This window comes from Phaethon aethereus (genome assembly GCF_964289735.1).
Source record: "Phaethon aethereus genome assembly, chromosome: W".
Taxonomy (NCBI): domain Eukaryota; kingdom Metazoa; phylum Chordata; class Aves; order Phaethontiformes; family Phaethontidae; genus Phaethon; species Phaethon aethereus.
The window spans coordinates 11,578,175-11,594,855 of record NC_138581.1 but is presented as its reverse complement, the minus strand read 5'-3'; the positions used below and the strand labels follow the sequence as shown (position 1 = coordinate 11,594,855).

At 46.8% G+C, this 16,681-nt stretch overlaps 1 protein-coding gene across 1 annotated transcript in view; it reads left to right on the top strand.

The window, feature by feature from the left end:
* Positions 1-539: 539 nt before the first annotated feature.
* LOC309415124 (BDNF/NT-3 growth factors receptor-like) overlaps positions 540-16,681 on the top strand; it is a gene marked incomplete at both ends in the record, with an annotated part of 152,783 nt that continues 136,641 nt past the window's right edge. The window contains 1 exon segment of the mRNA XM_082012572.1: positions 540-618. Within this exon segment, the coding sequence (XP_081868698.1) occupies positions 540-618 (79 nt within the window).

Genomic DNA, 16,681 nt, shown 5'->3' with positions numbered 1-16,681 from the left:
GATGAGTTAACATTTTATAAACCATTTGTAGCTCAGGAATTTTTTTTTGCTTCATTTTGCAAACTGGTTAGATAACTTAGCTGGTTTAAGTCATTGTATTTACATTCCATAGGTTTTGCTACCACATCATCAAAACATGGAGGACTTGGCTGGTAAAGAAAGAAGTATTGTTACTGTCTTATCAAACAAAATTCTAAAGCCTCTGGGAGTTGTATCAAAGAACAAAAACATCCAAACCACTCACTCAATGAAATGTATATTTTTTAAATTATTTTTTGTACCCACCAAAGGTAACATGACTAAGCAGAGGGAGCAGCCAGCAAAACCCAAGGACCCCAAAGATGGTGCAACGTCCCCTCCCTGCAGACCCTGGTACCTCCCTAGGGATAATGGCTACCTCCGGTTATCTGTGAGGCCCTGCCACCACAGCAGAAGCCCAATCAAGCTATTACACATTGATGCTTCCTGCCTTCTCTCTTCTGAGGTGTCTTACATCTGTGGGCACAGAGCACAGTGCTGCAGAGGCACAGATATGGTGGATGGCTTCAGCAGATTTTTGTGATGATGAGCATGCTGACCTGCCTCCAGATACTGCTGGCCTTAAAGAGGAGGAGGGAAGTGAGATACTGCAGGAGAAATTCACTTCTGCTGGCTCCCAGCTCAGTGATAAGCGGTGTCTGGCATGCTGGCTTGTCCCCATCACATCCATCCCTCCTCTGCAAGTCCATGTGATTGCATGAGTGAAAGGTTGAAAGATCAAACTCTTGCTAATTTTAATAGCCTCAGCAGCACTGCTATGAAAATCTAGCTAGATAGCTTTTACATCTCTGGTAGAATGCAGCCAATTACTCTCTTTAATCCTCTCCCTGGCAAAGCGCTCATTGACTTCAGTAAGAGTTTTGTCTGAGCATGATCAGAGTCAGAATTTCAGGTTTTGGTCCTATATTAATTTCTCAGCGAGAAAGAGAAATGGATTTTATAGGTTTTCAGTTAACCATTAGGACTACCTGAAACTCTCACTTTCTATAACATAGTGATACAAATATGGGCAATTACCTTTTTGGCATTGCCTCTTGGAAATAGTACAGATTTATTCCTTTAACCCATTCCTAACATAACTCATATATTACTATATATTAGAGATACTGCCTTTCAATGACAGAACTAAGTGCCACAGCAGCTCAAGACTTCATTTGTCAAAAAGGATGTCATCATTCTTAATACAAAGACAGGGGTCCTGATTCCACTATCATTCATAGGGATTTTGCACCATTGTGACTTTAATAAATTATTTTCAGTTGACATTAAGATGAAGAGAATTAGACTCTTGGTATTGCTGTTTCACATTTTCTGTTCATAGGATTTCATGCTTCATATTTTGTTTCACTTTTTCACCCCATCCCAAAATTTGATTTTATTTGCATTTTTTATCAACTAGCTAGTTGGAGCTCAGTACACTATTCTGTCTTTAAAAAAAACAACCTGAAAAACCTCATCTGATAAAATGAGTAAGCTGTAGAAAAATCTTCAGAGAAAACGGGTCCTTTCTAAAGACTGTGAAAATGAAAAACTTTAAATTTATTGAAATTGTAGTATAAATTTGTACATCCCAGAGTAGGGAGTACTAAGTGACTATGTTCCTGCACTGAAGTCTGATACTTGGATATTTAGTATGTGCGTTTATGAAATAAGGGCATGCATTTTTTTGCGCATGTGGGAAGTGCACGTCTGCCTGTCGTGGTTTAACCCCAGCCAGCACCTAAGCATCACGCAGCCACTCGCTTACTCCCACCCCCCGCGGTGGGATGGGGGAAAGAATCTGAAGGGTAAAAGTGAGAAAACTCGTGGGTTGAGATAAAGACAGTTTAATAGGTAAAGCAAAAGCCACGCACACAAGCAAAGCAAAACAAGGAATTCATTCACTACTCCCCATCAGCAGGCAGGTGTTCAGCCCTCTCCAGGGAAGCAGGGCTCCATCACGTGTAACAGTTACTTGGGAAGACAAACACCATAACTCTGAACATCCCTCCACCCCTTCCTTCTTCTTCGCCTCAGCTTTATATACTGAGCATGACGTCATATGGTATGGAATATCCCTTTGGCCAGCCTGGGTCAGCTGTCCTGGCTGTGTCCCCTCCCAGCTTCCTGTGCACCCCCAGCCTTCTTGCTCCTCCTTGACTGCTTAGCAACAACTAAAAAGTCAGTATTTTTTTCATCCCAAATCCAAAACACAGCACTATACCAGCTATCAGGAAGAAAATTAACTCTATCCCAGCTAAAACCAGGACACTGCCTTTCACACTTTAATCCTTTGCGACCCATTTCTATGTGACTGTTGCAGACTCCAATTTTGAATCCAGTCCAGTGCAAGAGAGGATGGTGGCTGTGTACAGTTTGTTTTGTTTTGCAGTCTGAAGACAAGATTGTTTTTGCAGGTCAACTCAGACATACACTAATTAGAAAAGTTCATAGGGTCTTTTACATCAGTCAGTGCTAATGCTCTGCATGTGTTCATTAGATTCATATAGAATTTCAAAACCGTTATACTCTGCATTATAGTATTTGCCTCTAATGGCCAGGAATAAAGCTGTATTATCAGCTTCCTTTAGCAGTTCCTTGTTGAGAGTATTTGATTTCCATGTAAATCCGTTCTGATGTTGTTGCTAAGGAGAAGCCATGACTGAATTTGTTGTAAAAGATTAAGTGACACTCTGAGAACAAATGAGTGTCACCCTAAAATACTTGAGTATAACAAGTACTAATGCTATTTTATGTGAACGTATAAATTGCAGCATCACAGGAGGCCCATGCCCAGAATTGTGACCTGAATGTACTAGGTGTTGCAAATCCAGGGAGATGTTAGAAAAAGAAAGGGTAGACAAGCCAGAACTGGTCAAGACAGAAGTTATTAAGGAGAGAGGTAAAACTCTTCAGAAAGGAAGAAGGTAGTAAATGAGCAAAGGGGCATATCAGAAAAAAAGTCAGCCAAGAATACTTGTTAAAGGTCTCTAGCAATGTAGAAATTATTTATGAAAATATTTCATACATCACCTTGAAAAAACTGAAACATTGCTTTATTTAGAGCCCTGCAAAATAGAAACAATGATACTTCCAATGTTTTAGCAAAACCTAATTGTAGTTTTGTGACCGGTTTCATAATAAATGCATCCATTTTCAGTATCTGCCATAAGACCCCTCAAGGTCTACCTTTTTGGCATCATGGAAGATTAAGGCTGGAAGGGGACTTTGGGAGATTATTCCTGTCCTAAGCCTGTGTCAACTATGTATCTTTCCTGACAGACATTTACCTAACTTGGCTTCAAGATGTCCAGAAGTGGAAATTTCTGAACAATTTATGAACAATTTCAGTGCCTGAGGAAGTCTTCCTAACATTTCACTTTAGTCTCTCTTCATGCAATTTTATCATGCAACTTTTCATTCCTGTCCAGTATAGACATGAAATAAATATTGTTCCCTTCCTTATGCAACAGTCTTGAAGGCTGCTGTTGTGCACCTCCTCAGACATCTCTTCTTTAGGATAAAATAAATCTCATTTCTTCCATTTTTTCCTCAGGTCTCTGAGCATTCTTACAGCTTTCCATGTCATGTTTTCAGTTGATTTGCTTGGATGGGAGAGTCCTGTAGATAGCACCTCTGAATTCTAAGAAATAAATCAGGGAGGGTTTAAAGGAAGGAAATAGTTTCATTAGTGAAGGGGGTTTTTTGCTTGTTCTTGTTTAAAAGCCAGTGCGCCCGCCATTTCGGCGAAGCCACCGAGGCGAAGGGCGACGGAGCGAAGGATCGCGCCGGGGGACCCTTCCCGAAGCGGCCAAACCGCGAAGGCGGCAGCACAGGGAGCGAGAGAGTGCCCCAGCTTCCCCCCTCACCCGCGGCCGGCAGAGCGGGCTCCTGACGAGCGGCAGCTCTGACTCAGCGTGGGCGGGGCTCAGAGCGGCGGCGGCCAAAACCCCTCGCCTACAAGAGCAGCCCCCGGGAGCGCGAGCGACCCGGAGCGCGGCGAACAGGGTGGGCAAACAAGACGTGGCACGTCAGTTTGCGCGGCAGTTCGCCCGGGCAGGGCGTGCAGAGAAGGCGTGCGGGCGGGGTACAGTACAAGTGGCCATCATCCACCCAGAGGAGGCTCAGCCATGGTCGCCACTTGGCTGAAAACCGGGGCCAGAAAGAATGTGGCGACACAGACAGAGCTCCCGCTCAGGCACACAGCTGTCCAAGTATCCGGATGCAAAGAGTGCCTGAGCCTGTCGGTTGTTCCAGAGACCAACGGGGACACCACCTGCGTGCGGTGTGACCAGGTGAGTGACCTGCTCAGCCTGGTGGCAGAGCTGAAAGAGGAAGTGGAGAGGCTGAGGAGCATTAGGGAGCGTGAGAGAGAGAGAGGTAGGTGGAGCCGCACTGGCCATCCCTGAACCAGGGGCAGCTGGTGGAGGCTCCACAAGCAGCAGGGGATCCCCTGTCCTCTTGCTGCCGGGCAGAAGGAGAGGACCTAAGAGATGAGGGGAAATGGAAGCAGGTCCCTCCTTGGAGAGGTCGGCGAATCCCCTCCCAGCCTCCCTCACCGTCCCAGCTGCCCTTACACAACAGGTATGGGACTCTGGAACGTGAGGGCCAGGAACATGAGGACCCTGAGGAAGGTCCGTCCCAGGGGGTGCCTAGGGTGAGTCAGCCAGCCCCATGCATCAAGAGGTCCTGTGTTAAGAAAAAAAGGAGGGTAATTGTCGTAGGCGACTCCCTTCTGAGGGGTACAGAGGGCCCAATATGTCGACCAGACCCAACTCACAGGGAAGTCTGCTGCCTCCCTGGGGCCTGGGTGAGAGACGTCACCAGGAAACTCCCTGGTCTGGTTCGGCCCACTGATTCCTACATGCTGTTGGTCCTACAGGTTGGCAACGATGAGGTTGCACTAAGAAGCCCAAAGGCAGTCAAAAAGGACTTGAGAGCACTGGGGCGACTGGTCAGTGGAGCGGGAGCACAGGTAGTGTTTTCATCAATCCCTTCAGTGACAGGGAAGAAGGCTGAAAGGAACAGGAAAGCACACCTGATCAACATGTGGCTCAGGGGCTGGTGCCGTTGACAGAATTTTGGGTTTTTTGACCACGGGGCGGTTTACACGGCACCGGGCCTCCTGGCAGCAGATGGAGTGCAACTGACTCCAAGGGGCAAAAGGATTCTTGCTCATGAGCTGGCAGGCCTCATTGAGAGGGCTTTAAACTAGATTTGGAGGGGGGAGGGGATAAAACTGGGCTCACTAGAGTTGAGCCTAGGGGTAGCGTGCCAGAGTTGAAATCGATAGCCCAGCCCAGGTGCATCTACACCAATGCACACAGCATGGGCACCAAACAGGAGGAGCTGGAAGCCATTGTGCAGCAGGACAGCTATGATGTAGTTGCCATCACAGAAACATGGTGGGATGCTTCTCATGACTGGAGTGCTGCAATGGATGGCTATAAGCTCTTCCGAAGGGATAGGCAGGGAAGGAGAGGTGGTGGGGTGGCTCTGTATGTTAGGGAGTGTTTTGATTGCATAGAAATCAAAGATTGTGAAGACCAAGTAGAGTGCTTATGGGTAAGGATGAGGGGGAAGGCCAATGAGTCTGTTACAGACCACCCAACCAGGATGAAGAGACAGATGAGACATTCTATAGGCGACTGGCAGAAGTCTCACATCCGCTGGCCCTTGTTCTTGTGGGGGACTTCAACCTACCGGACATCTGCTGGAAGTATAACACAGCAGAGAGGAAACAATCTGGGAGGTTCCTGGAGTGTCTGGAGGATAACTTCCTGACACAGCTGGTGAGTGAGCCCACCAGGGGAGGTGCCTTGCTTGCTGGACCTGCTGTTTACAAACAGAGAAGGACTGGTGGGAGATGTGGTGGTCGGAAGCCGTCTTGGGCTTAGCGACCACGCCATGATAGAATTCTCAGTTGTGAGTGAAGTAAGGAGAGGGGTCAGCAAAACTGCTATCATGGACTTGCGGAGGGCAGACTTTGGCCTGTTCAGGTCACTGGTTGAGAGAGTCCCTTGGGAGACAGTCCTGAAGGACAAAGGGGTCCAGGAAGGCTGGACAGCCTTCAAGAAGGAAATCTTAAAGGCGCAGGAGCAGGCGGTCCCCATGTGCCATAAGAAGAGCTGGTGGGGAAGGCGACCGGCCTGGCTGAACAGGGAGATTTTGCTGGGACTCAGGGAAAAGAGGAGAGTTTATCACCTCTGGAAGAAGGGGCAGGCAACTCACGAAGAGTACAAGGATCTCGTTAGGTCAAGCAGAGGCAAAATTATAAAGGCAAAAGCCCAGCTAGAGCTCAGTCTGGCCACAGTCGTAAAGGATAACAAAAAATGGTTCTACAGATATATTAACAACAAAAAGAGAGGCAAGGAGAATCTCCATCCCTTACTGGATATGGCGGGGAACATTGTCTCCAAGGATGAGGACAAGGCTGAGGTACTTAATGCCTTCTTTGCCTCAGTCTTTAATAGCCAGTCCAGGTATCCGCAGGGTATTCAGCCCCCTGAGCTGGAAGATGGGGATGGAGAGCACAATGTACTCCTCATAATCCAGCAGGAAACAGTTAAGGACCTGTTAAGCCACCTGGACACCCACAAGTCTATGGGGCCTGATGGGATCCACCCAAGAGTCCTGAGGGAGCTGGCAGAGGAGCTTGCCAAGCGACTCTCCATCATTTATCAGCAGTCCTGGTTAACAGGGGAGGTCCCAGAAGACTGGAGGCTTGCCAGTGTGATGCCTGTCTACAAGAAAGGCCAGAAGGAGGATCCTGGGAACTACAGGCCTGTCAGCCTGACCTTTGTACCGGGGAAGATTATGGAGCGGTTGGTCTTGAGAGTGCTCACAGGGCATGTGCAGGACAACCAAGGGATCAGGCCCAGCCAGCATGGGTTCATGAAAGGCAGGTCCTGCTTGACCAACCTGATCTCCTTCTATGACCAGGTGACCCGCCTAGTGGATGAGGGAAAGGCTGTGGACGTTGTCTACCTGGACTTCAGTAAAGCCTTTGACAGCATCTCCCACAGCATTTTCCTAGATAAACTGGCAGCTCGTGGCTTAGACAGGTTTACTCTTCGCTGGGTAAAGAACTGGCTGGATTGCCTAGCTCAGAGAGTTGTGGTAAATGGCGTTAAATCCAGTTGGTGGACGGTCACAAGCGGTGTTCCCCAGGGTTTGGTTCTGGGGCCGGTCTTGTTCAATATCTTTATTGATGTTCTGGATGAGGGGATCGAGTGCTCCCTCAGTAAGTTTGCAGATGACACCAAGCTGAGTGGGAGTGTTGATCTGCTGGAGGGTAGGAGGGCTCTGCAGAGGGATCTGGACAGCCTGGATCGATGGACCAAGGTCAGCTGTATGAGGTTTAATAAGGCCAAGTGCCGGGTCCTGCACTTGGGTCACAACAACCCCATGCAACACTACAGGCTTGGGGAGGAGTGGCTGGAGAGCTGCCCGGCAGAAAAGGACCTGGGGGTGCTGGTTGACAGCCGGCTGAATATGAACCAGCAGTGTGCCCAGGTGGCCAAGAAGGCCAACAGCATCCTGGACTGTATGAGAAATAGCGTGGCCAGCAGGAGTAAGGAAGTGATTGTGCCCCTGTACTCGGCACTGGTGAGGCCGCACCTTGAATACTGTGTTCAGTTTTGGGCCCCTCACTACAAGAAGGATGCCGAGGTGCTGGAGCGTGTCCAGAGAAGGGCAACGAAGCTGGTGAGGGATCTGGAGCACAAGTCTTATGAGGAGCGGCTGAGAGAACTGGGGTTGTTTAGTCTGGAGAAGAGGAGGCTGAGGGGAGACCTTATCGCTCTCTACAACTGCCTGAAAGGGGGTTGTGGCGACGAGGGTGTTGGCCTCTTCTCCCAAGTAACTAGTGATAGGACAAGAGGAAATGGCCTCAAGTTGCGCCAGGGGAGGTTTAGATTGGATATTAGGAAAAATTTCTTCACCGAGAGAGTGGTCAGGCATTGGAACAGGCTGCCCAGGGAGGTGGTGGAGTCGCCATCTCTGGAAGTGTTCAAAAAACGTGTGGATGTGGTGCTTCAGGACATGGTTTAGGGAACATGGTGGCACTGGATTAATGGTTGGACTTGATGATCTTGAAGGTCCTTTCCAACCTAGTGATTCTGTGTTTCTGTGATCTAAACAGAATTTGCAAAATTGTTCCAGTTGACTACTCCAAGTAGTTTTGCTGTTCTGTCAGATAGACTGTCTAAGAAGCATAGGGAAACTTGTGTTGCTTCTGTACACATTGTATTTATCTTCCAGGTAACAGAGGAACTCATTCCCAACCCTAGAAATGGGACTGTTAATCCTTGAATTATTTATGAAAAGTGTGTAGGGAAGAGATTATTCAATTAAATAGCTTTAAAAGGAAATGAAAGGCAGTGAGGGTTTAATTTTGGCTGAACTATTCTTTTTTGCTTGATGCCAACAAGTGCATTCCAGATGATCTTTATTCTTATTGCTGTGATTTTTTCTCTGTAATATTTTTGAAGGATTGTCATTTTACCTACATTTCCTAGATCTCCAAACATGCAGGTGGCTATAATGAATGGTCTTGGTGATGTATATTAAAAAAGATAAATCATTATTTCTTTCTTTCTTTCTTTAAAATTTTCTGCTTCCCTATATTCTTACTCTCTGGCTCACATATTTGTATTGATTAATACATCACATCCCTGCTAGATTTATGTCTCAGATCTGTTTCATTTGGCTACCAATAATGAGAAGCCATAAAATCATCATTCTTTATAAGAACACACATCATCTGAGCAGCAGGCCATGCAAATATGTCCATGAAGCAGCAGGCAGCTTTATAGCCACCATTTATCCTCTAGCTGGAAGAAGGATATAAGTCAAGGGGCTCAGTGGTTTGGCAGCAAGGGCTGGCAGTCCCTCGCAATTCTGTGTTGTGACTTTGACAAAGATCCTGCCTGCATTGCTGGGCAAATCAGTGAGCCATGCAGAACTCTTTTTGCTGCCTCCAAAACAGGAATAATAGTAGTATGTATCTCATGGAGGACAAACTGTGATGATTTATTGGTTACGGTGCTTAAGACTCTGAAGATATGTACCAGATTGTGGTTGTGATATCTGTTATACAAATGCCTCCTGTTCTGCCTGAAGGAAATCAGTAACCTTTGTACCACAGGCTAAGGCTTCCCTGATGACATACTTGGAGAGTATGTCGTGGAGCAGAGCCACAGGAGAAGGGGCGACTCATCTTCCATCCTGCACAATCAATGCTAAGAAAAGCAACATGCATAAGAGACTTCACCAATTTTCCTAGAGGGCTTTTCTGTCCTGTGAAGTAGGTTTCTTGGGTGAACTGCTGTGCCAGTCTGTCCCAGACGTACTGACCTCCACATCTGTCCTTGCATCCTGTAGATCTCATGGCTTAGAATCATAGAAAGGTTTGGGTTGGAAGGGACCTTTAAAGATCATCTAGTCCAACACCCCTGCCATGGGCAGGGACATCTTCAACTAGATCAGGTTGCTCAAAGCCCAATCCAACCTTGAACGCTTAAAATGATGGAGCAGCCACAACTTCTCTGGGCCACCTGTTCCAGTGTCTCACCACCCTCACTGTAAAAAATTTCTTCCTTATGTCCAATCTAAACCTACTGTCCTGGTTTCAGCCAGGATAGAGCTGATTTTCTTCACAGAAGCTAGCGTGAGGCTATGTTTTGGATTTGGGATGAGAAACTGTTGATAACATGCTGATGTTTTGAGTTGTTGCTAAGTAGTCAAGGACAGGCCAGCTTCTCGTGATGGCCTGCTAGCTAGAAGGCTGGGGGTGCACAGGAAGCTGGGAGGGGACACAGCCAGGACAGCTGACCCAGACTGGCCAAAGAGATATTCCCTACCATATAACGTCATGCCCAGTACATAAACTGGAGTTAGCCAGGGGGATGGAAATCGCTGTTCGGGGACGGGCTATCGATCGCCGGGTGGTGAGCAATTGCTGTACTTGTTCTCATACATTCTTTTGTCGGTATTATTATTGTTGTTATCATTGTTGTTTCCTTCTCTCTTGCTGTCCTATTAAACTGTTTTTATCTCAACCCACGATTTTTTTTCCCAATTTTCTCCCTCATCCCACTGGGGGAGGGGGGAGTGAGCAAGCGGCTGCGTGGTGCTTAGTTGCCAGCTGGGGCTAAACCACGACAGTCCTTTTTGGCACCCAATGTGGGGCTGTTAAAGGGTGAGCAAGTCTTGCTGTGATCACTCCTTGGCTCTCCAGCCAACGAATCAGCTCATGGATGGGGATCAGGGAGTCTCTGTTGGTGCAATATTGCCGCTGGTGCACTGTTGTGGTAGCGATCGGCACCTGTTGTTCTTCAACCCTCAGCAACCCCACAACAGAAGGGTCCTCTGAGAGACCGGGCAAGGCGGACAGCTGTTTCATTTCTTCTGTCTCCAAGGCAGCTATACCAAAAGCCCACCGGTACCCTCTTGGATCCTTATAATACCCTCTCCTGAGGTAGTCTATGCCCAGGATGCACGGAGCCTCTGGGCCAGTCACAATGGGGTGCTTCTGCCACTCATTCCCAGTTAGGCTCACTTCGGCCTTCAGCACAGTCAGCTGTTGGGATGCCTCTGTCACTCCAGAAATACAGATGGGTTCTGCCCCTATATGGCTTGATGGCATTAGGGTACACTGTGCACCGGTGTCCACTAAAGCCGTTACTGTGTTTTGGCTACTATCTTGTGGAGATGATTAGCAATTATACTTCTGCCTCTGAAAGGCTTTCTATGGAGGAAATGCAGAATGGTACCTTTGCTACCCTCTATCATAACGTTTCCTCCTTCATCACAATAATTTTTCAGTATTTTGAACACCCTTGGGTAGTTAAAATACCTCTATTGCTACTTCTGGGGAACACTGTTTTGGTTTTGTCTAAGGTTGGCAAGCAATTTAAGACTATCATCCAGAGATCTGCCTCAAGGCTGGATAGTTATGAATGGCAGGGTGTGTGGAACAGCATGGGCAAATGCCTAGGGCGGTGGGCACCTCCACTGTTTTGGAACTTTACTCCCGAACAAGTGCAGAATCCTGATAAACTAGCAGAATATTTGGAAGAAGTATGCTGTCAGCCTGGCAGTTCCAAGGAGACACAAATCATTGTAATGTGCTGGGGCCTGGCCCATGCCTACCGAGCTCTATTTAACACTATGCAAAGGGGAGAGAGGCTCTCTGGATCTGATGGCAATGTGGCAGGCACTGTGACTACTCCAACCCCCGCGATGGGCACTGCCACTACTCCAACCTCTGCAATGGGCACTGTAACTACTCAGACTGTTGCAGCTGAACCAGAGAACCAGCCCGCCCCAGTATCAGTCGCCCCTGTACAAAAGAAGAAATCTTGGAAGCGGAAGTCAGCTCGTTTAGTAAGGGACGAGGAAGATTCTTCTACGAAGGAGCCAGGGGAAGAGAGTAAGGAGGCAGAGTGCTCCGAAGCAGGGCCATCACAAGGACCGAAGAGGGAAGAGAGCAGATCATTGCTTGAAGAGGAGGAAGAACTCATACACAGCTTCTCTGGGCAACCTGTTCCAGTGTCTCACCACCTTCATCGTAAAAAATTTCTTCCTTACGTCCAATCTAAACCTACCCTCTTTCAGTTTAAAACCATTGCCCCTTGTCTTGTCACTACAGGCCTTGGTAAAAAGTGTCTCTCTTTCTTATAAGCTTCCTTTAAGTATTGAAAGGCTGCAATAAGGTCTGCCCGGAGTCTTCTCTCCTCCAGGCCAAACAACCCCAACTCTCTCAACCTTTCCTCATGGGAGAGGTGTTCCAGCCCTCTGTCCATTTTTGTGGCCTTCCCCTGGACCTGCTCCAACAGGTCCATGTCTTTCTTGAGCTGGGGGCCCCAGAACTGGATGCCGTACTCCAGGTGGGGTCTTCCAAGAGCGGAGTAGAGGGCCATGCTTCTTTTGATGCAGTCCAGGATATGGTTGGCTTTCTGGACTGTGAGAGCACATTGCCAGCTCATGTCCAATTTTTCATCCACCAGTACCCCCAAGTCCTTCTCAGCAGGGCTGCTCTCGATCCCTTCATCCCCCAGCCTGTATTGATACCGGGGGTTGCCCCAACCCAGGTGCAGGAGCCTGCACTTGGCCTTGTTGAATTTTGTGAGGTTCACATGGGCCCACCACTCTATCTCATCAAGGTCCCTCTGGATGGCATCCCTTCCCTCTAGCAAATCAACTGCACCACTGAGCTTGGTGTCATTTACAAACTTGCTGAGGGTGCACTCAATCCACTATCTATTTCATTGATATCACTCCATCATAGAATGCCACATGATTAGTCAGGCATGATTTGCCCTTGGTGAAGCCCTGTTAGCTGTCTCTGATCACCTCCCTGCCTTCCATATGTTTTGACATATCTTCCAGGAGGGTCTGTTCCATAATTTTACTGGGAAGGGAGGTGAGGCTGACTGGGTCGGTAGTTCCCAGGGTCCTCCTTTTTACCCTTTTTAGAAATGAGTGGGATATTTCCATTTTTTCCAGTCACTGGGGACTTCACCTGACTGCCATGACTTTTCAGATATGATGGAGAGTGGTTTAGCAACTACATCAGCCAATTCCCTCAGGACCCTCGGATGCATGTCCTTTGGTCTCATGGACTTATGGGTTCAGGTTCAGGTTCCTCAGGTAGTCTCAAACCTGATCTACTCTTACGAAAGAAGGGAATTCATTCCCCCAGTACCAGCCTTGAGGTTCAGGGACTTGAGAGATGTGGGCAGAGCAATTGCCATTGAAAACTGAGGCAAAAATTGTTGAGCATCTCAGCCTTTTCCATGTTGATTTTTACTAGTTGTCCTGTCTTTTTCATCAGGAGATAGTACATTTTCTTTAATTGTGCTCTTTTTTTCAACATACCTGTAGAAGCCCTTATTATTATTCTGCGGGAGAAGGATGGACTTCACAACTCTATGAGAGTTATATTCCGAAGCCGTTTATTGTCTTGTCTGACTCCAATATATATCATAATCTTCGTTTAGTCACCGCGCACACACTCATGATTGGTTACAGCTTGTTACACACATTATTGCAATTGGCTATATACAAAATATCACGCGCTGTCCATGCGCCTCTCACACAGTCAGGATTCGCTGCCTGCAGGTGTTCCTGCACTCCTTTGCTTCTTCTTAGTTGTTTACCACAGCTCCTTCTCCTTAAGGTCGAGCCATGCAGGGTGGTCCCAACATTATTCTTCTCATCCTTTGCCATATTCAACTTCCATCCGTGCCTTAGCTTTCCTGATCCCATCCCTACACATCCGGGCAGCTTCCCTATATTCTTCCTAGGATACATGTCCCTGGTTCTACTGCCTGTGCATTTCCGTCCTACACTGTGCTTTGACCAGGAGGTCTCCTGCCTTCTTGCTCAATTTCTTACACATGGGAATCAAGAGTTGTTGCGCTTTAAGAAAAAAGTCCTTAAAGAGCTACGAGCTCTGTTCAGCTCCTTTATCCCTGAGGGCAGTTTCCCAGGGGGTCCCATCCACTAATTCCTTAAACAATTGAAAGCTCACTCTCCTAAAATTCAGGGTCTTGACTTTACTCTTCACCTGGCCCATATCCTTCAAGATTGTGAATTCTACCAGGGCATGATCACTGCAGCCCTGGCTGCCACCGGTCTTGACCCCTCTAATTAGTTAATCTGTGTTGGTAAACCACAGGTCCAGTAATGCTTCTCCTCTGGTTGGGCTGTCTATCACCTGGATTAAGAAGTTATCCCCAATGCACTCCAAGAGTCTCCTGGACTGCTTACAGCTTGCTGTGCTGCTTTTCCAGCAGATGTCAGGGTGATTGAAGTCCCCCAGCAGGATCAGGGCCTGCAAGCATGATGCTTCCTGTAGTTGAAGTAAGAATGCTTCGTCAACAGGCTCCCCTTGATTGGGGGGCCTGTAGTAAACACCAACCATGAGTTTTCCTTTGTTGGCTTGGCCCCTAATTTTTAACCCATAAGCTCTTGACCTGTTCATTGCTGTTTTTCAAAAACCACTCTGTGCAGTCAATCAATTCTTTAACATAGAGGGCAACACCCCTCCCCCCACCCGACCCTCCTTCCTTGCCTGTCCCTTCTGAACAGTTTATAGCCATCGATTGCAGCAGTCCAGTCATGTGAGTCATCCCCCCACATTTCACTAATAGCGATTAGGTCATAACTGCACAGTGGCTTCCAACTCCTGTTTGTTACCCATGCTGCATATATTGGTATAGAGACACTTCAGCTGGTCACCTTTTTAGAGGAACAAGCCCCAGTTCCTTTAAGGCATTTCGCAGGTGTTGCCCTGTGGATTCCTAATACATCAGCAGGCTCTGTCTCTTCTCCATTGCTCAAAACTCCATCCCCTTGCCCCCTAAATCTAGTTTAAAGTTCTCATCATTATTCTGGCCAGCTTGTTGGCAAAGACCCTCTTGCCCCACTTGGTCAGGTGAATCCCATCAGCTCCCAACAGACCTGGCTTTATGAAGGGCTCCAATAGGGGATCCTTGGGATTTTTCTGTAGTCAGAAACCTTCCTTGTACATATTATGACTTCTGGAATGCTCTAGGCTTGTGCATAAAGGCACATGTGGATGTGTGCATACATAAAAAATATAGATAAGTTTGTGAGAAAAAAGACAGCTAGTTAGAAGTTACTGTTCCAGAATAAAACTGAAGCAAACAAACATGCAGCTTTTGACTCAGATTAAAAGCAACAACAAAGAGGCCTGATGAAATATTTGACTAGCTGAAATCTGCGTGCAGACATTTCAATTGAAATTACCCATATTACATGTTCTTTGCTCTGTAGAGTTAAACATATGAAATAAAATGTATACCAGCAAGAACATACATTTTACCGAAAGACATTTATGTTGCTGTGACTGACCTTTTGACACCTAGCAACCCTGAAAATTTAATACTGTGAAGCTGACTAACATACCTATTATTTAATTGTCCTTGAAGTTACATATTACTTAAATTATTCTTTTTAGGAATGTCCTGGTTTCAGCCAAGGTAGAGTTAATTTTCTTCATAGAAGCTAGCGTGAGGCTATGTTTTGGATTTGGGATGAGAAAATGTTGATAAGGTGCTGATGTTTTGGGTTGTTGCTAAGTAGTCAAGGACAGTCCAGCTTCTCATGCTGGCCTGCAGCGAGCAGGCTGGGGGTGCACGGGAAGCTGGGAGGGGACACAGCTGGGACAGCTGACCCAGGCTGGCCAAAGAGATATTCCATACCATATAACGTCATGCTCAGTATATAAAGCTGGGACAAAGAAGAAGGAAGGGGTGGAGGGACGTTCAGAGTTATGGCGTCTGTCTTCCCAAGAAACCATTACGCGTGACGGAGCCCTACTTCCCTGGAAATGGCTGAACATCTGCCTGCCCATGGGGAGTGGTGAATGAATTCTTTCTCTTGCTTTGCTTGTGTGCGCGGCTTTTGCTTTACTTATTAAACTGTCTTTATCTCAAACCATGAGTTTCCTCACTTTTACTCTTCCGATTCTCTCCCCCGTCCCACCGTGGGGGAGTGAGCGAGCGGCTGCGTGGTGCGTAGTTGCTGGCTGGGGCTAAACCACGACAATAATCTGTCACTGTAGCATATTTTCTTTGCATCAAAACAATATAATGAGAACATAATTTGGTCTTCTCATGAAGCTGCAAGGAAAGAAAAAACATTGATTTTTCATGCGGAAAGAAAAGGAAAACACATTGGAGCCTTGATCACCCAAGTGAAAGGTGATGTCAGAGTGGTGTGGCTCCATCACAATTTTCAAACAAATCTCTCCACCTTGCTTTGCAATGGTTGCAAGTGAACATAGGTTGCTTATTGAGTTTAAACCTCTATTCCCAGTTTCTCCTGCCAGAGATCTCCAAGGAGCCTCCTCCCTTCTTTAATTCAGAGATTGTTGGAAGGGGAGTAGAGGCATTTGGCTGCTGGGTGTAGGGAAGTTCTCTAACTCTCTGGAACAACTGCCATTCCCGTTCCCTTGACTTCCTGGGAATGTGCTTGTTGGATGGGAACTAAACTTCTTGGACTGTTTCAGGATGTTTTTAACACCTCATATATCAAGGAGTGACATCATACAAATTTAAATAAGCACTGGTGAGTGCAAATCAGTTAAATACATTAATGATACCTATCAGAAGACATGAAATTATTTATCCTCAAAATACCCAAGCCTGGCAAGTCTCAGTTTTCTGAGTCACAAACTTAACATCTACAATGTAGTTTTTGGCTCAGTGTGTTGCACATTAGGCACTGGGATAGAAGGACATGCATTGTTTGAGCTATGAAGAGCAGGATAGACTTGGGTATAATGTTGCTTGGGGTGATCTTATTCTTGTGTTTTTTTCACCACCAACAATGGAATATTAACTCCATAATACTTGTCTGGCAACTGAGTGTGGGATATGGATGGGGATATGAGATGAAGGGTCGGTTGGAAAGTGGAGGGAGACAAGAAATTCTATTGCTCCACACAGCCAAACTGCTGGGGAAGTATAATAGCACCATGCCTTGAGCTTTCCCACATTAAAAGCATCAACAGCTGCAAAGCAAAGAGCATCACTTTAATAAGCTCACTCTGAATGAATTTGCAGAAGAATCTGAAATTACTTTGAACAGGTCCACCACCCGAAGAGAAATTAGACAGGTTTGTCTTTGG